At 35.6% G+C, this 25,275-nt stretch overlaps 1 protein-coding gene across 2 annotated transcripts in view; it reads left to right on the top strand.

Moving 5' to 3' along the window:
• The window catches only part of XPR1 (xenotropic and polytropic retrovirus receptor 1), a 193,210-nt gene that overhangs the window by 122,142 nt on the left and 45,793 nt on the right, over positions 1 to 25,275 (top strand). For both annotated transcript variants that reach the window (XM_089910376.1, XM_022556613.2), the window contains exons 4-9: positions 3,006 to 3,229; positions 5,770 to 5,919; positions 6,189 to 6,272; positions 10,727 to 10,808; positions 20,420 to 20,610; positions 20,822 to 21,001. In XM_089910376.1, coding sequence (XP_089766502.1) covers positions 3,006 to 3,229; positions 5,770 to 5,919; positions 6,189 to 6,272; positions 10,727 to 10,808; positions 20,420 to 20,610; positions 20,822 to 21,001 — 911 coding nt within the window. The remainder of the gene's footprint in view (positions 1 to 3,005; positions 3,230 to 5,769; positions 5,920 to 6,188; positions 6,273 to 10,726; positions 10,809 to 20,419; positions 20,611 to 20,821; positions 21,002 to 25,275) is intronic.

Below are 25,275 nucleotides of genomic sequence, written 5' to 3'. Positions count from 1 at the left end.
CAGGAGGCGCAGCTCAGGCAGTAATGCGAGTGATGGGGAGCGGCTGTAAATACAGATGAAGCTTTGCTGGCTTGCTCGCTGCTCACCTCCTGCTGTGTGGCCCAGTTCCCTGGGGGTTGGGGACTCCTGCTGTATAGGATATGCAAATTATCAGGTACAAAATAAAACATATACTTAATATGGCTATAGACATAAAAGAAAGTATCAAAACCATGAGCAAAGAATAAGAAACTATCAAAATTGACTTTTAAAAATAACCAATTAGAAATTTTTAAATGACAATATAATTACTTAAATTAATATCTTAATCAATTAAACTGTAAGTTAGCTAGACCTTAAAAGAGAATTTATAAACTGGTAGTGTTGAAGTAGTAACTCAGAATGCAGCACAGAGATAGAGAGGAAAATACAAGGTATGTAAAAGACAGAACAAGAAGGTCAAGAAGTGATAGTTGATATCTGTTATTTGCTTTTTCCACTGCCCATTCCATATTTCCTTTGCCCTCAGCCAGTACCTTAGTTGGTGAGGGTTCTTTACTGGGTGGGATAACCGAAACTTTAATTCCTGAAGGGGCTGAATCCTTAGTAATTCTGTCTTTTTTTGATTGCTTTAGTTTTCCATTAACTTCTGTTATTGGTCATGGAAGTACTAGGATGTGTTCCAGGAAGTCTCCTGGGTGGCAGACACAATGCTCATTGCTACTGTTGTGTTATCTATTCCCCTTGGTAATCAGAATCACTTTAACCAGTAAACACCTTCTTTGCCTACTGGTTCAATGGTATGATGAGTCCAGAAAAGGCCAGGTGGCAGTCTCATCTTCCAATTCAACAGAACCATTGTTGTATTCCTATGAAAGAAGCATTTCCTCTTGAGGACTAACCAACAGGCAGAGCTCAAGTTGCAGGTTGAGTGGATTATTAGATATAATAGTGAAAGGAGCCACTCCTACTTCCACCCCTTCATTCCTAGACTGAATTTTGGCTGTGGTTAGGATAGAACCAAATAATGGTCTCAATACTGCATTCTGAAAGACAGAACCCCAACCTTTGAGAGTTTTGTCTCCCAACTCATTTCAGTAAGCCTTTATGTTAGGCCAGCTATTTCTGGGTATGTGATAAAACCATTTTATTCCATAGATATGCTCATTGCTCTACCACCTTGAAAATGGATAAGGCATTCCAGTTGATAGTGGTGCTAGCAGAAGCATTATAAGCAGGGAAGGCACATCCATTTAAAGAAAGCACTTGTTCCAAAGAGGACAAATCTCTGCCCCCTGCATCCAGTGCATGCAACCTGCCGCTAGGTGGTTAGTCAGTTCCAATGAGGAATGATATCATTTCTGGAGCTCATTGCTAGCCTCTGCTGCCAGGTAAGTAGCTGCATTATTTGATGCATAGTTTCATACCGGGTGCTAGAGGCTGTGTTGATTTGCACCAGTGATAGTACCACATCTAGAATAGCAGCTGCCTTCAGGGTGACCATTATTGATTAAGCTTAACAATAATCCACACTCATTCTTCAAGATTCGTCCAACTTCTGCACAGACTAACCAGATGAGTTAAATGGAGATGTGATAGATAACATCATCCCTGGTGGTGGCACTAACCTCTGAAGTTCCCCTAGGGATATGTTTGTGCTTTTGGCTTACTATCTTGATAGGGAGAAATTCCAGAGCTTCCACTAGCCCTTCCTCTCCTGGGTCAGAGTCAAATGTGGAGATTCCACCAGTAGCCCAGTATTTCTATTCCAGTTATACATTCCAGAACTGGAAATATAATCGTAGTGTGAGCCTGTGAACCAACTGGGTCCACTGAGTTAAACCTGGGCTAATATTCCATCTATCACTTGAACAACTGTAAATCTCCATTTTGACTGCGGGACCAAATGGCATTTGGAGTCTTCAGAAATTTGCATCAGTTCAAAGTATGTGGTGGGCATAATTCTAAGGTGCCCTCCAAAATCCCTTCCCCCTGATATACACATACTTTCTCTCAGTTATTCAATCAAACAATAACCTAGGTGCTGCTATAAAGGATTTTGCAGGTATAATTAAGGTCTCAAATCAATTGACTTTAAGAAAGTGAGATTATTCCAGGTAAGCCTGACTTACTCATGTGAGCCCTTAAAAGGGAATGAGCTATTCCTGAGGAGAGAGATTTAAAGCATAAATACTCACAAGGTTGTACAACCATCACCACTATCTAATTCCAGAACATTCATCACCCCAAAAAGACCCTGTACCCATTAGCAGTCACTCCTCATTCCTTCCTCCCCCCAGGCCCTGCCAACCGCTCATCTGCTTTCTGTCTCTGTGGACTTGTCTGTTCTAGACATTTCCTATAAGTGGAATCACACAATTTTGTGGCATTTTATGTCTGGTGTCTTTCACTTAGAGCATTATATCTTCAATATTCATCCATGTTTTAGCATGTATCAATACTTCATTCTTTTTTTATGGCTGAACAATATTCCATTGTACATATATACCATATTTTGCTTATCCATTCATCAGTTAATGGACATTGGGTTTGTTGCCACTTTTTTGACTATTATGAGTCCCAGTTTGTGTTATGTGTACAAGTTTTTGTGTACATGTATATTTTCAGTTTTCTTGGTTATATACCTAGGAGTGGAATTGCTGGATCTTAAGGTAACTCTATGTTTAACTTTTTAAGAACTGCCAGACTGTTTTCCAAATTACAGTGCGGCTGTACCATTTTGTATTCTCACTCTTCACGGCTTTTAAATTCTGTGTCTTCAATCTTCATCTGTAAAAAGAAAGGGTACACTTGAGGTTTTGCTGAGGGGAAGTGTGGGGTAGAATGAAAGGAGGGTATTACACTGAAACATGTTTTTCCTATCTAGTTCTAAATATTAAATGTAGCATTTTTTTCCCTAGAAATTTTAGGGAAACAGACTAATTAGTAAAAATTCAGACGTCAGTGAGAACTTTTACCAGCTTTTTTATCTTGATGATTTGACAGTTCTGTTTTACTTCTTACAGAAAAGCTCGCAGAGGCTCAGCGCAGGTTTGCTACACTTCAGAATGAACTTCAGTCATCACTGGATGCACAGAAAGAAAGCACTGGTGTTACTACACTGCGACAACGCAGAAAGCCAGTCTTCCACCTGTCCCATGAGGAACGTGTCCAACATAGGAATCTTAAAGACCTTAAACTGGCCTTCAGCGAGTTCTACCTCAGTCTTATCCTGCTGCAGAACTATCAGGTACTTCAGTTCTTACCGTGGAGGATAGAACCTTTAAATGATTGAGAAATTAAAATAAATGGAATTTCCTTGAGCTCTACTAATGGGTCAATCCAAAAAGGGAAATTCGTAGCATGTCATTATTCTTTCTGTTCTTATTGGGATTTCAAATGTTCTTAATTGGCTAAAAACCAGGTTATCAGAGATGGTAAAATAATGTTAACAAGACTTCTGTTTTTGAAGATCAGTTTTCCAAAACCTTTTTGTACAGTATTCAGGAGTAGCCCTTGACTCAAAGAGTAATAGTTTGCTTCCTATTTTTAGAGGCATCTCTAAGTAATGAGTAGAAATAAGAAATAATGTACGTCTACCCAACCGCTGCTGGCTATGTAAGAACTTTTATATTCCACCACAGCAAAATTTCCATGAAAGCAGCTGTATAGTTAACTTTCCTGCAACTAACACTAATAGTGTAAAAGATACTGACTTTTCAACTTTCCACTGAGAACCCTTTCAGTTTTATTATCCACAGGCTGCAATATGACTGTATTTAAAACAAAAACTAAAACAAAACTTGGGAAAGAAAAGAAATTTTAAAACCCAACCTAAAAAGTTGAATTACCATGTATGCTAAATTATGGAAATGCTTGGCATTTATTCATTTGTAATTCTTTATAGATTTGTTCACATAGTTAAATCTATAAAGAATATATTGAAAAACAGATTATTCGTTAAATAATAAACATTTAAATAGGCAAAAGCATCTCCCTAATCTTTAAAGAGACCTTATGTGCTATTATTTTTCCATTTTATTCTTTTGATTATTACTTCTAATCTGGTTAAGATCATCACAGGATCATACACTATATAAAAACTAGAGGTTATATAATACAAGTATTACCATGGGTAAATATTGGAATTTTAAAATAAAAAGTAATTATAGGGCTTCCCTGGTGGCACAGTGGTTGAGAGTCCGCCTGCCGATGCAGGAGACACGGGTTTGTGCCCCGGTCTGGGAAGATCTGACATGCCGCAGAGCGGCTGGGCCCGTGAGCCATGGCCGCTCACCTTGCACGTCCGGAGCCTGTGCTCCGCAACGGGAGAGGCCACAACAGTGAGAGGCCTGCGTACCGCCAAAAAAAAAAAAAAAAAAAAGTAATTGTAGTGCCTTATCTGTAGTAATCTAAGTTTAATGCATGTACTTATTTCCATCTTTCCCTTTCATAATTCTGCTTTCTTTTTTGGTGATTTAATATTTTAACATTCAAAGAAGAACTCAGAAAATAACTTTAGAAGAATAGGAAAGTAATTATATAAGATATATATGATGGGAAATTCCTTTCCTTTGAAATTTACCCATAGCTTTATAATTTATCTTTAAAAAGAAACAAATGTGTTTCTTCTTGCTTATAGTGATATAAAATATTAACATTTCATATTTTATTAATTATGCTTATGCATTACAGGGAAATACCCTTATTAAATTTTACTTTATTAACTTTGCCAGAAGTTTTTGTTTTGGGTCATTATAAAAAGCTTCTTGAAAATAATTGTTAATTATAAAAGTTCTGATCTGTCCTTTATCCTTTGAGACTGTCTATCCTGTAAGAATACATTTATTTTGAAAATGATGAGAAAGGAAAATGAATGGAAAGCAGTCTCCAAATCATGGTGTATACACGCAAGGAGAGTTTAAGATGACCCATTAAAGTATGAAAAAAAATATTAACAAACAGGCAAGCAAGCAAAACCTAATTTGGAGTGACTGCTCAATTTTTTTTTTTTACTGATGGTGATATATGATCAAATTTGGGAGACCTCTGATTTAAAGAACCTTGCAAATCCACAGTTTCGTGCTTTTTTGTCTGTTGATTAAAGAACAACAGGATTTGAGAATATAGAAAAGTATAGTATTTTGATATTGTAGAAATGCAGGAAAAGTACAGGCTCCTACCCGTTATCAGCAAAACCCTGTAAGTATGATCACTTCTTCTTTTCCACTGACTCTTTGCACACCCATCCCCAAACAGAATGGATGGAAACAAAATAAAAGTTAAGAAAAATAGATGATTATCCATTTCCTGTGCTTGTTCATACATGCTTGCATAGCAGGGGGAAATACATAGCTATACCAGGCCTGCAAAAAGCAAAGAACTAATAAATGTATTCAGTTCATGATAAATCCAGAGGATTTTCTGAATATATGCTTTTGATCAAAGAAGCAAAATAACATAAATTAACTATTTTGAAAACAGTTGTACATAGGAAAATGGAAATAAAAATGTTTTGAGTTTAAGACTTCCATTAATTTACATGAAATAGAAATAATAGGGTTCATAATCCAGAGTTTATTTGTATTACTGATAGCATACTACCTTGAAATGAATAAATGAAATAAGAAAGAAGAGTCTTATTTTTATAGTACATGCTTTTATGAAAGCATTGCCATTTCCCTCGGTACTCAATCTTCAGTCAACTCAGTCAACACAAAGGGCTTATTATTTTTCATCTTCTCTCATGGTGGTGGAAATTATAGTAGTGTTTCTCATTTCTTTCTGTAGAATCTGAATTTTACAGGGTTCCGAAAAATCCTTAAAAAGCATGACAAGATCCTGGAAACATCTCGTGGAGCAGATTGGCGAGTGGCTCATGTAGAAGTAGCCCCGTTTTATACATGCAAGAAAATCAACCAGCTCATCTCTGAAACTGAGGTACGGGAATCTCACTTATATACCACATATTTTCAATAATATTAATGTCTTATTTTTAATGAAATAACTCCTCATTTTTATTCTCCTTTTGTTATTAGTTGCTTGCTTTAAATACATACATTCTTACTCATGATTTTTTCTTTTGCTTTATTCAGTATATATTCACCAGGGGGTTATCAGAATACCATATGTATAAATGGTTCAGAATTATTTATGCAATACTCAAGTTCAGTATAACCTGTGTCAAAAGTTAACAATGTGTCTTTTAGGCTGTAGTGACCAATGAACTTGAAGATGGTGACAGACAAAAAGCTATGAAGCGTTTACGTGTTCCCCCTTTGGGAGCTGCTCAGGTTCGTATTTGTTTCCAGTTGTTTGGTTGGTTCATTTTACCTATTTAATAATCAACATGATCTGTTAGCTGATAAAATATACTAGTTTCATTACTTTAAAAACGGTTTCAGCCAAAGTTTATAAGTGTTTATTACTATTGCTATTTTCACTTTAAAAAATTAGTTGCCAGATCTCACTTCATAATAAATTGTAATGTCTTCCCACCTTTCTCTTCTTATCCTGTACTACTTCTCTTGTTTATTCTTACTGACATGCTAACTTCGTCAGACCAAATGATTAAGATGAGATATTTATCTGATGATATACGAGTGGGAGGGCTTCAGATAGTCTGGGCTACTACATACTTTCCTCTAAAATGCAATAGTTGTGCCTAAAAAAGCATTTGTTAAATGATATCTACATAGTAGTTATACCAAAAGGCATTTAAGTGATATCTTCTGTGTCATAAACTAAATCTCAGTAAATTTAAAAGGATTTAAATCATAGAAAATATGTTCTGTGACGGAATGGAAATGAATAACAGAAAGATCTTCCTCATCCCAATAAAAGGTATTTATGAAAAACCTAAAACTAATATCATACTTAATGATGAAACACTGAATGCTTTCTCCCTAACTAGGGACAAAAAAGTGTATTCACTCTTACCACTTCTATTCAGCATTGTACTGGAGATTATGGCCAGTGTAGTAAGGTAAGAAAAAGAAATAAAAGGCATTTAGATTAGAAAGAAAGAAGTAAAACTGGTGGGGTTTGTTTCGTTTGTTTTTTTTTGCCGATGACATGATGACCTATTTAGAAAATCCAGTGACTCTATAGAATAGCTACTAGAGCTAATTACTGACTTTATTAGCAAGGTTGCAGAATACAAGATCAATACATAGATATTTAGGGTTAAATCTGACAAAAGATGTACAATACTTTTACATTGAAAACTATAAAACACTATTGAGAAATTAAAGAAGACAGATACATGAGAGAAGTTAGAAAACCCAGTATTTTTAAAATATCATTTCTTCCTAAATGGATTCATAGATACAACACAAACTAACTCAAAATCTCAACAGGGCTTTTAAAAAATAATTATTAAGCAAATTTTTAAATTTATATGAAAGTACAAAGGACCAAGAATAGCCAGAACAACTTTGGAACAACTAAGTTGAAGGATTAACACTATGTGGTATCAATCTTATTAAAGCTATGGTAATCAAGACAGTGTGTTATTAGTGTCAGGATAGGCAGATAGATTAATGGAACAGAATAGAGAATCCAAAAGTAGACCAATAAATATATGAACAATTAATTTTCAATAAATATGCAAAGGCAGTTCACTGGAGAAAGGATAGTCTTTTCAACAGATGGGGCTGGAGCAATTGGCTTTCATATGCTAAAAAAAAAACCAAACGCACAACTTCCATACATTCTTCATACCATGTATAGAAATTAATTTTACATGTACCATTGACCTAAATGAAAATCTAAAACTACAAATTTTTGAAGAAAATATAGGAGAAAGTCCTGGTGACTTTGGGTTATGCAAAGATTTTTTAGAAATGACACCAAAAGCACTTCACCAAGATTAAAAACTCCTGCTCTTCAAAAGACAACGTTAAGAGAATGAAAAGCAACAGACTAGGAGAAAATATTTTAAAAATATATCTGATAAAAGACTTGTACCCAGAACATATAAAGAACTCTAGTACTCAATAATAAGAAAACAAACAACCCAACTTAAAAATGGTCAGAAGATCTTAACCAAAGATGTCTGGGTGGCAGATAAGCATGTGAATAGATGCTTAGTATCATTAATAGGGAAATGCAAATTAAAACCACAGTGGGATAACACACACCTATTAGGATGACTGAAATTGAAAAGATTGACATACTGAATCTTGGAGGGCCAAGAACTCTGATATCGCATATGCTGCTGGTGGAATATAAAATGATGTAACCACACTGGAAAATAATTTGGCAGCTTCTTAAAAAGTTAAACCTTCACCTGCAGTGAGATCTAGCCATTACACTCCTTAGTATTTACCCAAGACAAATGAAGCATATGTTCATATAAAAACAAACGTTCATAGCAGCTTTATTCATAATAGCCTAGAACTGGTAACAACCCAAATGTCTATCAGTAGGTGAATAGGTAAACAATGTGGTATATCCATACAATGGAATACTACTCAGCAATAAAAAAAATAAACCTTGATATATGGAACAACATGATGCATCTCAAAATAATTATTCTGAAAAAATAAGCCAGACCAAAAAAGAATATATATATTATGGTTTTGTTTACCTAAGACTCTGGAAAATGCCAACTAATGTATAGTGGCAGAAAGCAGGTTTGCAGTTGCCTGGAGGTGGGATGGGATGTGGTAAGAGGAAAAGAATTACAGAAGGCCAAAAGGAAACTCTTGGGGATGATAGACAACGTTCATTGCCTTGGTTATGGTGATAGTTTCATAGGCGTTTACATATGTCAAAATATCAGATTTTGTACACCTTAAATATGTACAGTTTATTGTATGTCAATTTAGTCAGAAAAACAGTTAAAAAAAAACAAACATGAGGCTTCCCTGGTGGCACAGTGGTTGAGAGTCCACCTGCCGATGCAGGGGACAAAAGTTCGTGCCCCGGTCTGGGAAGATCCCACGTGCCGCGGAGTGGCTAGGCCCGTGAGCCATGGCCGCTGAGGCTGCGCGTCCGGAGCCTGTGCTCCACAACGGGAGAGGCCACAACAGTGAGAGGCCCGCGTACTGCAAAAAAAATAAAAAAACAAAAAAAACATAGGCATATTATAGTCACACTGCTTGAAAATTAAAGAAAAATCTTAAAAGCATCCAGAGAGGAAAGACACAAATTTTATACTTTAAATATGTGCAGTTCATTGTATGTCAATTATATTTCAATAAAGCTGTTAAAAATAAGGAAATTAATTTTGAAAAATTAAGTCTTTAGGACTGCATGTAGAAGGGATAGAGCTAAAGAAAACATGGAAATGGTTATCTGTGGTGAGGAGGGAAGGATTTTGGATCTGGAAGGGGTAAGGATTTCAAAGAAATGGAAATGTGCTCTTCTAAAGATGGGTGATAGGTTTAGGTACCTTTTATTATTGTCTCTAATAGCCCAAATACATTATTTATATGTATATGTGTGTGTATGCACACACACACACACACACACACATCCTTTTGTAAATATGATAAATTACACAATTTAAAAAATTTTTTTGAAAAAGACAAATGACCATCTTCCTTCTGAATGCTTTCAGTCCTAAACTAATATACAGTTATCTATTACTGATGAATAATAAGTCAGAGGAAGTCTCAGTGTTTTTTTTCATTTAAAGATTTTTAGAAAACATTTGAAGAATCTTAAATGTAATATCACCTACTACAATTTCATAGCAAATATTTAAATTGATAAGATCATCTCTCCATATTTCTCATCTATTTATGTTTAAAGTATCAGGCACTTTCTTTTATTTATTTTGGAAAGCAGTAGATTTCTTTTTATTATTTTCTAAATTTAAAATTACATTTATAATAGAGAAAAATAATTTTTGCATGTACACATCCTGGAGATTTTTTTTTTTTTTTTAGCTGCGTTGGGTCTTTGTTGCTGCATGTGGGCTTTCTCCAGTTGGGGCAATCGGGGGCTACTCTTCATTGCGGTGTGTGGGCTTCTTATTGCAATGGCTTCTCTTGTTGCGGAGCACGGGCTCTAGGCATGTGGGCTTCAGTAGTTGCAGCACGTGGGCTCAGTAGTTGTGGCATGAAGGCCCTAGGGGGTGTGGGCTTCAGTAGTTGTGGTGTGAGAGCTCTAGAGCACAGGCTCAGTAGTTCTGGCACACGGGCTTAGTTGCTCCATGGCACGTAGATTCTTCCAAGACCAGGGCTCAAACCGGTGTCCCCTGCATTGGCAGGCGGATTCTTAACACTGTGCCACCAGGAAAGCCCCCATCCTGGAGATTCTGACATGAGTGTATGTTTAAAAATTCACTTTAAGGTACTCCAATATAATACTGTAAGTACTCAGAAAATGAGTATTCTTATTTTTATCATTGTCTCTAATTATATAGTACCAAATATGTGAACTCTAACTGAGTAATACTGACTTACAAAATTTAAATATGTACACACTGTAAAAGTGAAATTGCACTTTAATCTCTCCTATAAGAAAACTCAGTATATATATAATTTGATGCCTGAGATTCTAATTCTCTTTATTTAGTGACACAGATTTCTGTAAAATAATTAGAATAAACTGGCACTTCAATTCTAGTATTATTGGATAATGAAGGATGATTCCCTGGTCCAGATTTACAAAACTTCAGATCATAAAATATGTTCATGGTAGAACTTTGAGGCTTATAGTGCTAATTTATTACACTGTATACTAAATGTATTCAGTATTTTGCCCTTTACTCAAAATGCTATTTTTCTGTCCACAGCCTGCACCAGCATGGACTACTTTTAGAGTTGGCCTATTTTGTGGAATATTCATTGTACTGAATATTACCCTTGTGCTTGCCGGTGAGTAGTTTAAATTTTGAATTAAATTATTACTAATCTGCTTATGTCATATTCTGTCCCTCTACCAAAGTTACTGCCAAACTACCAAAGCTACTGAAAGAGAAATCTGTCAGGGCTAAGTTTTTTGTTTTTATAAATGATGGGAGGGTGGGTGTTGGTTATTTTGGTTTGTTTTCCCCTTTGGATATAATTATCCCTTTAAACATTGCTAGATTGTGACTCCTTATTCTCCATCATTTTCAGCGTTTAGTTATCAATAACCTCAGCTCCCTTGATCACAGATGAGAGTAAATAAGATTTTACAAAATTTATGCACTAAGGTCATTTACTTTGCTTTTTGGAGACTCTCTCACATCCTTTCCAGAACCTATTTACAATTACTTTGCATATAATTTTAAGAAAATTAATTATATAATATTCTATTCTATAGCAGTTAAAAATTGTAAAGAGGTAGGAGGAATTGCTAGAAACAAGTACATTCCCAACCTCAAGGAATGGTGTAACAACAAGGGAGGCATAACCTTACTAAACCTCCCAACAGAATTTGACTTACCTCTCAGCAGCATTTTGACATTGTGGATCATTCCTTCTTGAAACTCTTCAGTTGATTTTGATGGGAAACCACACTCTGCTGGTTTTCTTATTAAACTTTGCTGGCAGTTTTTTCCCAGACACCTTTCTAGCTTTCTTTTGGCATCTAAATGTTAAGAAGTACCACTGGGTTCAGTCCTCAGATCTTTCTCTGTCTACATTCATTTCCTAGCTAGGCAATCTTATTGAAGCCTATGGCTATAAATATCATCTATATGCTAATAACTCCCAAATTATATACTGTTTCCTCTGAATGATATCTAATTTGTTACTTAGATGTCTAATAGGCATCTTAAACTTATGTGGACAAATTTATTTTATCACTAAATATGCTTTCTCTTCCATATAGCATCACCTCTCATCAGTTTCTCAGGCCAGAAACCTTTAGCCTCTCTTTTCCCTCATACCTCATCTCCAGTCCATCAGCAAATCCTGTTGCTCTGTCTTCAAAACATGCTCTGAATCTGACCACCTCCACCAGTGCCATCCTTGTCTAGCAACCATTTCTTTCTTAGTACACTGAAGCAGCCTCCTGAATTTGTCTCCATACAGCCACTCTTGCCTCTCTATAGTCACCAGTGTCTTTTTGATGCAGGTTAGATCACGTCACTCTCCTCTTCAAAATCCATTAAATGGCTTCTCTTACAATAAAATTGAAAGTTCCTACTATGGTATGCAAGATCTCGTCCCTTTGGGCCTTTCTAACTTCATATTCTGTCATCCTCCCCACACTCAGTTTCACTTGGTTTCACTGTTTCCATCCACATTTGTTTTGTTACTATTCCTTGAACACACCAAGCTCATTCCCATCTATGAGCCCTTTCAATTGCCTAAAAGGCCCTTCCCCAAGATGTCTACATAGCTTACTCCCTCACTTCATGTAGTCTCTACTCAAATGCCACCTCCTTAGTAAGGCCTTCCCTGATCAGCCTACCCTAAAATAGCCTGTTCTATTCCTTTAGCCTACATTAGTTTTCTTTGGAGCACTTGTGACATATTTTGTTTCATATTATCTGCTTTCCCATTGGAATATAAATTCCTTAATGCCTTGGCTTTTGTCTCTCCTGTTCACCATTGTATCTCCAGCACCTAAAACATTGCCTGGGATATAGCAGGGTTCAAAAAATGTTGGTTGAAGTTTGAGTGGATGGAAGAGAAGGACAGAGATGAAATTAAATGATATACAGAAAACACACAAACAGCAAAAAAACACATATCTCAAAGATTCTTGAATTTGAGGGCTTTTACTTTAAGGGCAGATAATCCTGGTATACCCCAAGAGTCTGTGTACTTGGGGCTTCCCTGGTGGTGTAGTGGTTAAGAATCCACCTGCCAATGCAGGGGGACATGGGTTCGAGCCCTGGTCCGGGAGGATCCCACATGCCACGGAGCAACTAAGCCCGTGCGCCACAACTACTGAGCCTGTGCTCTAGAGCCTGCAAGCCACAACTACTGAGCCCACGTGCCACAACTACTGAAGCCCACATGCCTAGAGCTCATGCTCCACAACAAGAGAAGCCACCGCAATGAGAAGCCCTTGCACCTCAACAAAGAGTAGACGCCGCTCGCCACAACTAGAGAAAGCCTGCACGCAGCAATGAAGACCCAATGCAGCCAAAAATAAATAAAAATAAAAATAAACTTATTTAAAAAAAAAAAGAGTCTGTGTATTTGTGCTTATAATAACTGTGAGTCATTAATAAAGGATTAAATTCTGTTCAGTGAAGTCTGCACAGAAAATGACTTAGAAATAGATGTTATTGTATAAATATCCATTATAATCTGTTTTGGACTTTTAGTAATTATAATGCTGCTTGAACAAGGAAGGTTTATATCACTGTCACACTTAAACTATTCTCGATTCCAGGGACTATGTATTTTTCACTTTTGTATTTCAAGTTCCTAACGCAGTGCCAGACATATAGATGTTCAAGAAGTAATTTACTGAATTCATTATTCCTCATAAACATTCTTCTTAATTAAGATTGTCAAATTGCATATTATGAAATTATAGCCCAGGTTGTAATGGCTTTTAGATAGTGTGTGAACTTTACGTATTAACAGTGTATTTTCATTTGTATGTTTAGAGTTCTCCTTCCCACCAATTTTACTAAAAATTAACTCTGTTATTGTCTACTGTAAGCTCATGTTTTAATATTGGTATACTTTATGTTCATATTTAAATCTAGCTCTGTGTCTTCAGGGATGAATGCAGTTTACTTATATAGAATGCATGGAAATACTACAATAAAAAGCCCAGCCCTAGATTATCAAGCTAGCTGTTATGGAAAGAACACTGACTTATCTACAAAAGGCCTTGCCTGGTTGCAGTCCCAGCTCAACTGTTTCTTAATTGTTTTGGCTTTAAAGACATGACTTAACTTCTCTGAAACAATTTCCTCATTTGTTAAATGAGCTTAATACCTTACAAGAATAGGGTTGTATTAGAATTCATTCAACAAGTAAATTTTATGTATCTATGATTATGCTTGATAATCTTGAGTCTAAAGATAGATAAGAGAATTCCTTTCCTTATGAAACTTATTACACGAGGGAGATTAAGACATATTAAAACAATAATAATACACTGCAAAATAGAAGTGTTTTCTAAGCAGCTCAAGAGAACAAGTGATTACTTTCAAATGAGAGCATCAGGGAAGACTTTACTCATCTGTGTGTGAAATTTTTTCTTTTCTTTCCAAGATGAGCATGGTGTTATCATCATCACCATCATTAAATAAGACATAAGAATAGATAAATAAACTTCATTCTTTTTATGTGAATGAATTGAAATGAAGTTTTCTTAAATTCCGGGGCAAGTTGGGGTTTTGTTTTCTTTCGTATGTATAGCCTACATTTTTGTGAGACGATCTGACTTATTTTCTAATGTGTGTGCTTTATGCATTTAGTGTTGCGTATGTATGTTCTCTCACCTCAGAACCCGTCTTTGTTTAATCTTTGTGTGTCTATGGGGGGAGGCAGGGTAAATACAGTTAAAGCCAGCTGTCTATCCTTATTTATCTCCCAGTGGTTGTGTAAATGATAACAGAGTTGAAAATTGAGAGAGAAACACAGCAGTAGTAATGCATGTACAATCATGATTCTTTTTTTTCAAACATTCACATTAAAAAAAATAATGTGTGGGCTTCTCTGGTGGCGCAGTGGTTGAGAGTCCACCTGCCGATGCAGGGGACACGGGTTCATGCCCCGGTCTGGGAAGATCCCACGTGCCGCAGAGCGGTTGGGCCCGTGAGCCATGGCCACTGAGCCTGCGCGTCCGGAGCCTGTGCTCCGCAACGGGAGAGGCCACAACAGTGAGAGGCCCGCGTACTGCAAAATAATAATAATAATAATAATAATGTGCATAATTGCTATGGTTTCTCAAGGGGACATGACCTGATATTTAATAATTTGTCTGAAATTCACATATTCCAGATATTTAGTGTTATGAAGATGAAAAGTTACCTGTTCATATTTTTTAAAACTTGTTCTTATAGTTTCCTAGTAATCTGCACTTAATTGATATAATAATAATTTATCATATTTCACTTTCTGGTTTGACAAAGACAAGAGTTTGACCATTTAAACTGCCTATAAGGGAACCCTTCTACATTGTTGGTGGGAATGTAAATTGGTACAGCCACTATGGAGAACAGTATGGAGGTTCCTTAAAAACTGAAAAAAGAGCTACCATATGATTCAGCAATCCCACTCCTGGGTATATACACAGAGAAAACCATAATTAGAAAAGATATATGCACCCCAATGTTTATTGCAGCACTATTTACAATAGCCAGGACATGGAAGCAACCTAATGTCCATCAACAGAGGAATGGGTAAAGAAGATGTGGTACATATATATACAATGGAATATTACTCAGCCATAAAAAAGAATGAAATAATGCTATTTGCAATAACATGGATGGACCTAAAGATTGTCATACTGAGTGAAGTTAAGTCAGACAGAGAAGGACAAATATCGTATGATATTGCTTGTATGTGAAATCTAAAAAATTGGTACAAATGAACTTATTTACAAAACAGAAATAGAGTTACAGATGTAGAAAACAATCTTATGGTTACCAGGGGGGATTGACATGTACACCCTACTATATATAAAATAGATAGCAAATAAGTACCTACTGTATAGAACAGGGAACTCTACTCTGTAATGACCTATATGGGAAAAGAATCTTAAAAAGAGTGGATATGTGTATATGTATAACTGATTCACTTTGCTGTACAGCAGAAAGTAGCACAACATTGTAAATCAAGTATATTCCAACAAATTTTTTTTTTTAAGTGCGTATAAGGGGCTTCCCTGGTGGCGCAGTGGTTGAGAGTCCGTCTGTCGATGCAGGGGACACGGGTTCATGTCCCGGTCTGGGACGATCCCACATGCGGTGGAGCAGCTGGGCCCATGAGCCATGGCCGCTGAGCCTGCGCGTCCGGAGCCTGTGCTCCGCAACGGGAGAGGCCACAAGAGTGAGGCCCGCGTACCACAAAAAAAAAAAATAAGTAAAAAAAATAATAAGTGCAGGGCTTCCCTGGTGGCGCAGTGGTTGAGAGTCTGCCTGCCGATGCAGGGGACATGGGTTCGTGCCCCGGTCTGGGAAGATCCCACATGCCGCAGAGCGGCTGAGCCTGCGCGTCCGGAGCCTGTGCTCCGCAACAGTGAGAGGCCCGCGTACCGCAAAAAAAAAAAAAAAATAATAATAATAAGTGCATATAAGAGTGTGAAATAGCAAGCACTCATACACTAGTGGTAAAGTATTAATTGTCACAGTCTCTTTAGAGGATAATTTGGCAGCATATGTAAAAATTTTTTAGTACAATCACTTTGATTAAGCAATTTTATTTCTAAAAGTTTATCTTATAAACATACTTGTACATGGGTGCAAAGACATATATGAAAGGGGGGTATTCACCACTATTTTGTTTATAATAGCAAAATCCTAGGAACAGCTCAAATGTCTATCAGGAACTGTTTAAGAAAATAAATGACATTACCCCTATACAATGGAATACCATGAAGATATGAAAGTGAATGAGTGGAAGTGGGTATAGTACTTTGGAGAACTGTTTGGTAGTATCACCAAAACTGAATATAACTATGCTGTGTTGTTTCTACCTTTTGACTAATGTGAGTTTTGCTGTTGTGAACATGCATATACATGGATTTGTTTGGGTACCCATTTTCAGTTTTTTCGGATATATACCTAGGAGTGGAATTGCTTAATTATATGATAATGCTTTTTACCCTTCTGAGGTACCACCAAATTGTTTTCCACAGAGGCTCCATCATTTTCTGTTTCCACCAGCAATTTATGAGGGTTCCATTTTCTCCACATTCCCATCAACACTTGTGATTTCCCTTTCTTTTTTCTTAATTATAGCCATCCTAGTGGGTTTGAAGTTATGGTTTTGATTTGCATTTTTCTAATGACATTGACCATCTTTTCATGTGCTTATTGGCTATTTGTATATTTTCTTTGGAAAAATATCTACCCAAGTCTTTGCCCATCTTTAAATTGAGTTGTCTTCTTATAGCTAAGTTACTAGAGTTCTTTATATATTCTGGATACTAGACCCTTATCAGATATATAATTTGCAAATATTTTCTCCCATTCTATAGATTGTCATTTTACTTTCTTGATAATGTCCTTTGATGCACAAAATTTTTTAACTTGGTGAAATCCAGTTTATCTGTTTTTGTTGTTGTGTTATTCATGCTTTTGGTGTCATATCTAAGACTTCCATTGCCAAATCCAAGGTCCTGAAGGTTTACCCTTATATTTTCTTCCAAGAGTTTTATGGTTTTAGCTCTTATATTTAGCTCATTGATTCATTTTGAACTAATTTTTGTACATGCTGTGAAGTATGGATTCAACTTTATTCTTTTGCATGTGAGTATCCAAATGTCTCAGCACCATTTGTTGAAGAGAATATTCTTTTTCATTGAATAGTCTTGGTTGTCTTATTGAAAATCCATCAGCCATAGATGTAGAAGTTTATTTCTGAGCTCTCAATCTATTCTATTTGTCTATATTTTTTTATGCCAGTACCACACTATTTTGTAGTACAGTTTGAAATCAGAAATTGTGAGTTCTCCAACTTTGTTCTTTTTTCAATATTGTTTTGGCTATCTGGGGCCTCTTACAATTCCATATGAATTTGAGTATCGATTTGACATTTCTGCAAAAAAAGGCCATTAGAATTTTTATATGGATTGTATTGAATCTGTAGAATACTTTGGGTAACATTGCCATTTGAACAAGTCTTCCAATCCATGAACATGGGATTTCTTTCAGCAGTGTTTTGTAATTTTCAATGTACAAGTCTTTCACCTCCTTGGTTAGATTTATTCCTTGGTGTTCTATTCTTTTGTTTGCTGTTGTAATTGGAATTGTTTTCTTAATTTCATTTCAGATTGTTCATTGGTGGTTTATATAAGGACAACTGAGTTTTGTGTGTTGATCTTTTTTTTTTTTTTTTTGGCTGCGTTGGGTCTTCATTGCTACATGCAGGCTTTCTCTAGTTGCGGCGAGTGGGGGCTACTCTTCGTTACGGTACTTGGGCTTCTCATTGTGGTGGCTTCTCTTATTGCGGATCACAGGCTCTAGGCGTGTGGGCTTCAATAGTTGTGGCACACGGGCTCAGTAGTTGTGGCTTTCAGGCTCTAGAGCACAGGCTCAGTAGTTGTGGCACACAGGCTTAGTTGCTCCATGGCATGTGGGATCTTCCTGGACCAGGGCTCAAACGCGTGTCCCCTGCATTGACAGGAGGATTCTTAACCACTGTGCCCCCAGGGAAGTCCCTTTGTGTTGATCTTGTACTCTGCAACTTTGTTGATTTTATTGGCTCTAGTAGTTTATTTGTGTATTCTTTGGGATTTATACTTATTATTTTTGTTTCCTGAATGTTATAATATATATGTGGTCTTTGGTTGGGAATCAGGATGTAAGACCATATATATATTTTTTTATTTTCAACCTCCTAACTAATCTTCTTGCTACCGTACTTGTTCCTTTGCAGTCTGTTCTTCACATGACAGCTAGAGTAGTCCTTTAAAATTATTAATCTGGTCATACCAATTATGTGAAAAACCTTTCATTGGCTTCATACATCTGAGTAAAAGCTTAAGTCTTGACAAAGTCCTACCTGATCTGCCTGTAGGTAACTTTTTGCCACTTTACCTCTTATTCATTCCAGTCATAGTGCCCTGGCCTTCTTCCTGTTCCTGGACTACACAAGGCTTATACCTATCTTAAGGCCCTTTGTACTTTCCCTCTACTTGGAGCCCTGTTCCTCCAGAGAGTCACATGATTGAGTCTCTATTTCCTTAAGGTTCCTGCAAATGTCATCTTCTGAGAAGTTTTCTTGACCACCCTACCTAAAATAGCACCTAACATTCTTTATCTCTTTACTTTTTTTCCTTCAAAATACTTATCTCACTATCTGACATTGTACAGAATAGAAGTTGCCTGAAGACAGGTATTTTGTCTGTTGTTCATTACTGAATCTCCTGCTTTTAGAATGGTGTCACACATAATGGGCACCCAATAAATATTTGTCAAATTAATGAAAAAATGAATTTTCATCAAGTAAAAAGAAACTGATATATACTGAATATTCAAAAATGGGCCAAACGTACTGTTTTAGGCATTTAGTATATCTTGTTCAGATTTAATCTTCTTAACAAACTTATGAGAATATTCTCCCCATTGACCAACAAAGAAACTGAGACTTAGAAAAATTTAATAATTTGCCCTAGTAAAGCTAGGATTTGAAATCTGGTATGTAGTATTTGACTCCAAAGCAAAGGCTTTCTCTACCTTGTTATTTTTAAATTATTAAATGTGCTATGTGCTATAGAGAATACAAAGATAAATAATAAATGGTTATTTAAGTATATAAGATGTATATAATTAAATTTCAAATGAGTAGTGCTAACAGTAAATTTTATAGTTATTTGGAAAATTGAGAAATTGGTAGCCAAATTGAAATGTTTGGTACAGAATAGGCTCAAAATGAAACATTGATTCAATAAATTTATGAACAGATGAGAATCTGGTTCTTAAGTAATAAGTAGAAATAGAATTGGTCAAAAGAAAGAGCAAGGCCATTTTAGGTATAGGGGACAACATAAGCAAAATGAGTTTGTTAAAAGGATAATAAAATTTATCAGGAAATAAGAATTTAGGGGCGCTATAAATTTGGGAAACTTAATTGGAGATCAGATTGTGAAGAACTTGAATTGCGAGGCTGAAACGTTTGAATGTTATAATTATTGGCGATCTATAGGATAGTAGTGATACTGAATGTTTGTATGGGCATATGAGCAATTGAATGTAGTAATTAAGAGTATGGGCTTTGGAGCAAAACTGTCTGAGTTAAAATCCTGGCTCTGCTTTATCCTAGCTTGGTAAACCTGAGGAAATTACTTAACCTCTCTGCTGTAGTTTTCTCATCAATCAAATGGAGATAATAGTTTTTAACTCACAGAGCCATTGTGAAGATTAGATGAATTGTTATATGTAAAAATACAATCCTTAGCACATAGTAAGCATTCTATAAATACTAATTGTTGTCATTTATATGACATTTCAATTTTCACATTGCTTTCATATATACTCTTTCTTATAATTTTCATAGTAACGCTGTGAGCTAGGCATTACTATATCCAGTTCAGTGATGGACAAAACAAAGCCAAAGAAGTTGTGTCATGCCAGAAATCCCCAGCTGACAGAACTGATCTGATGGTTTTAAATTATTTCACCATGGACTAATATGCTGAAAGTCAAATTTTAGGAAAATTTTTCTGGTGGAATTTTGCAGAGTGAAATGAAGAAGAGAAAGAACCTCTAAGCAAGTTTATCAGGCTCTTGAGATAACCTAGGTTTACGTTTTATTTATTAAAAATTCTTATGCCAGGGTTATATCCTTGAGAATTAAGAGAAAGACAATTAATGGAGGCATTATAAATTTTCTAACTAACCAATTAGTTGATATTCTTTCAGCTGTATTTAAACTTGAAACAGATAGAAGTATTTGGCCCTTGATAAGAATCTATCGTGGTGGCTTTCTTCTGATTGAATTCCTTTTTCTACTGGGCATCAACACGTATGGTTGGAGACAGGCTGGAGTAAATCATGTGCTCATCTTTGAACTTAATCCGAGAAGCAATTTGTCTCATCAGCATCTCTTTGAGGTAATCAAAGCAAGACATAAAATCCCATGGATATAGTTTACATTAGCCATATAGCTGGTTTAGTGGGTACTAAAATCTATTTTCTATTTGAAGAGGATTGTTGATGTAATAATTAAACATTTTTCTTACCTCTGTTTTATTAAAGATTTTTTAAGTAATGGTAGAGATAAAAATAATTTTCTTTCTTTTTGTCTTTCCCATCCTTTATCAGATTGCTGGATTCCTCGGGATATTGTGGTGCCTGAGCCTTCTGGCATGCTTCTTTGCTCCAGTTAGTGTCATCCCCACATATGTGTACCCACTTGTCCTTTACGGGTTTATGGTTTTCTTTCTCATCAACCCCACCAAAACTTTCTATTATAAATCCCGGTTTTGGCTGCTTAAACTGCTGGTAAGTCCAGAAATTTGTGTATCATTTTTAGAGTGGTATATTGGTCATTGGCTTCCCCCAGAATGAAAACAAAACTCCTGTATTGCACAACTTCAGAAGGCATGTTCACATTGTAGTCTAAATGAGTGGTACCCCAGCTCCAGGGGCAAAGAATGCAGTATGGCGGGCACACCTGATGTTGTGCAGTAACAGTGGCCCTGGGAAAAGCACTCACACATTTTTTCCTCCAAAATGGAATATGAAGTGTCGAGATACTGAAATGACTTTGCAAATTAATAATTCATAATTAATTACTTTAAAGATTAATCAACTGTGATAACATGTAGAATTTTCCCTTTTTTTAAGTGCTAAAACTATTGCTTTCCTGTTAAATTGCTATAAGTAGTCAATCAAACATTTTTATTTTATGAAGTATTGGTTCTCTAAAAGCAGTAGGAATATCTTGTCAGGTCACCAAGTTTAATTTGAGAAATTGACTTTATAAATTCCATTTCTTCTTCCACTTTACGTATTTCTTAATGGTCTCAAAATCAAGCAGTCTCAGCATTAGGATATAGAATTTCCTGCAAAAATGGTAGCTATATTTTTTGGGATATTGTAGATTGCTCTGGAAAGGAACTTCTGCTTACTTCCAAATTTAACCAGCTCTATTTTGAAAATCAATTGGGAATGCTTTCGTATAATTATTTCTTAGATTACAAATTACAACTAACAGTAGAGTGATGGTTAGTAATTAAATTGACCAATCTCCACAGACTTCCAGAATTCTCATAATTATCGTCTCACTTTTTTTTCACCTTATAAAGTATATTGCCTTGAAAACTATAGTTTTAATTTCTTTTTCCTTTTGTATGCCCCTTAGGTTTAGGATAATTTTTGTTGTTGTTCTTAGCAATATGCTCTCTTTAGCATTAACTAAAATTTTAAAATCTGAAGAAATAAAATATGACCTTCCAATTAAAAAAACATAGTAAGCAGTCAACAAATAAAAGCAGCCTATGTCCAATGTAGGCAGGTATTTATAGCAATCTGAAAAACAAAATGACCCAAATCTTGATTTTTTTCCCCCCAAAGTTAATTGTTCATGTATTTGTATTTCTTCTTTCTTCCACTAGGATTTTTATCACAAACTGAGAATCTCCCTCTTTTCCACCAACTTCATTCAATATAAATAAATAAATAAGCAAGCAAACAAGGAAGCAAATCATCCCCTTAAAGTATAGCACCACTAGGCCTAATTTTGAGTTTGAATTCTGAGTGTGGAACTTAGATGTTCAAGCATGTTTTAATAAGTCATAAGTTATACCATCACCTTTAATGTGTTTTGTCATCATCTAGAAAACATGCTTTTTAGATTTTTTTTTATTTAAGACAAAAGAAAAAATTGAGCCTTTTTTTTCTCTTGAAATTTATACTAAAAATAAATCATTTCCAGTTAGTACAACAATATTAGATTACCTTTCTTATTTTGAGATTGTCATTTTATTTCTAGATTTTGTGGAGTTTCTAAACTGTGTTATTTGCATAAAAAATGTTAATATTCTTCTGGTTACAAGGAAATAACTACAAGATTATAAACACCTATTTTTCCTTCCTAAATTATTGTGAAATCTCTATAAAGTTATTTTCAAATGAGATTTGAAAGACTTAGAAAACTCAGTTGTTAATATGATTGCATCATTACAATAACAAAATAATACAGTTGTGTACATTATGTGCTAAGTGAACATTTCCCCATTGCATCCTTCTTTGTTTAAATAGGAAGCGGGTATGATTCATGAATGACCAGTTATTCTTATTAGCAGAACGATTCCCCATTGAGTAGACATTTATCTGTGCATCTGTTGTGTGTTAATAAATGAGGACTGTTGATGGAATGGGTTGGCAGGGGTGTAATAAGAAATAAGAGAATAGTAAAATATACTCTCAGAAGCAGTGAAATACGGAAGCAAGCATTGTGATTTGGTATGTTTGTAATAATTGTAAATAGTAAAAATGTTATTTATAGAATATTTTACTATTAATTGACCTATTGACTTATTTTAATTCAAATCTCACTGAGAAAATTTACCCTTAGAGTTATTTCTAGTGATTTAACAAGAACGTTTCTACCCTAGTTATGTTTTTCTGATACAGCTTTTCTTAAAGCTTCATCCTAAAGTAAACTACATTTCCCTTTTTCTTTTTTTCTTTAATTTTTGGTGGAAAAAGAACATATGTCACTTGGCCATAGTGGTAGGCACTGGGCACCACTTATATTCATATTTAAATTTGAATCTATGGAATTGATATGTTACTCCTCTCCCCAAAAGAAGCTAAAAAAATTTTTTTAAGAAATTGATTTGTTTTGATATTAGTATTATATGTCAGATTAATACAGTTTATTTACATTCATTAGGTCATATAGCCTCTCTCCAGATCTGTATTTGTCCTACTTGGAAATCCAGTTAGGAAGCATAAACAATGCCTCAGATTTTCTAAACAAAAGTATCAAGTTATTCTTATAGAAGGCTGCATAAAGTTTTTAAATTAGAGTCTTTTGCTATATTATTTTGGAATTGGTTTTTCCAGTATTTTCTTTAGTTGTATAATAAAAGTTTTACACATGTCTATTATAAGAATAGATTAGAGAAATGTTCTCATTTAATAATGTACTATTCTGGACATTTTATATGTATCAACTTATTTAATCCTTTTAATAAACCATGAGGTTGGAGCTACTATTAATCCACAGTTTATAAATGAGGAAACCTAGGTTCAGGGAAGTTAAATAAGGTCACAAAGCCAGGATGTAATGGAGATGGGATATGAACCCAGGCGTTCTGGCTCCATAATCTGTGTTCTTAAACACTACCATTTAACAGTTAGACCTGGTGGTCACTTTATCTACATGTTTAACTTTGATTAGTGGATCACCTAACAGGAACCTTAAAATCAGATTTGGAAAGAATGTGATTATCCACAAGTAGAAATTAAGACTTCATCTCCTTAACTGTTTACCTCCTTAACTTCATCATCTTAACTTAGAAGATGATAACATACATTCTTTGTAATAACTTGTTAGTGGTCTTTTTGTGTATGTGGGTAAAACATCAGATATCCAGGTTGTCTGTAGCTTTCTTCATACAGTTACTCAGTGAATGGTTATCATTTTAATTTAAATCACAACAAAGTAGAAGTTGAAAGACCTTAGCCAGAATAAGAAAGGAAGGAGAATTCTCACTCAAAAAGGGGAATTCAGGGCTTCCCTGGTGGCGCGGTGGTTGAGAATCTGCCTGCCAATGCAGGGAACACGGGTTCGAGCCCTGGTCTGGGAAGATCCCGCATGCCGCGGCGCAACTGGGCCCATGAGCCACAGCTACTGAGCCTGCGCGTCTGGAGCTTGTGTTCCACAACAAGAGAGGCTGCGACAGTGAGAGGCCCGCGTACCGCAATGAAGAGTGGCCCCCGCTCCCCGCAACTAGAGAAAGCCCACGCACAGAAACGAAGACCCAACACAGCCAAAAATAATAAATAAATAAATAATTTTTTTTAAAAAAAGGGGGCATTCAGATAAATCTAAGATGAATTTGACTATGTGTTAATGTCAGGGAGTTAAGTATGATCTGTTTATTTTCATTTCCACTCACCCTACCTCTGACCAAACTACTTGTTCCTTTCTTTGTATTTCCAGGGTATTTTGTATGCCTATCTGTAATAGCAGTTACCACATGGTGCTGTCATTATTTCTTTAGGTATTTATTATTTGACCAAAGGGATTGTGGGTCTTTAAGGGTACAGGCCATGTTTTATTTATTTAGTACCTCCACAATGCCTGACATATAGTAAATACTTAATAATCTTTGTTAAATGTATGAATGACTGTAATTATGTTCTTACCTTCATTAGTTGTCTTATACCAATGTTTACCACTCCCTTCTTTCTTCCTTTTTTCATCTTCTCTCTTCTGTAAATTTTCCCTTCCTTCCAATTTTTATTTTATGTCACTCCTTTCCTTTTCTAGTGCATCCCTCTATCTCTTTGTTTCTTATTTAATACACTGTCCTCCCCTTCTGCTCTTACAGAGGTTTTCTGTAATAGCCAGGTTTTGAGGCTGGGTGTGGCAGGTTGTGACAGTAATGGTAGTCTGTCTAACGTCAGTGAGAAATGAGAAGTTTGCCCTAGGCTACCAGTTTCACAAAAGTCCATGACTAGACTGAGTAAGACTTCTTGATCCTTTGTTGTTATATCCTAAATTATTCTCTTGTTTCTGTCTCTTTGAATCTTTTAAATCC

This window comes from Delphinapterus leucas, chromosome 1 (genome assembly GCF_059928025.1).
Source record: "Delphinapterus leucas isolate spDelLeu-1000000601 "Yukka" chromosome 1, BTC_Dleu_Yukka2, whole genome shotgun sequence".
NCBI classification, from domain to species: Eukaryota; Metazoa; Chordata; class Mammalia; order Artiodactyla; family Monodontidae; genus Delphinapterus; species Delphinapterus leucas.
Note: the sequence above shows the minus strand (reverse complement) of the source record. Positions and strands in the feature narration are given on the sequence as shown.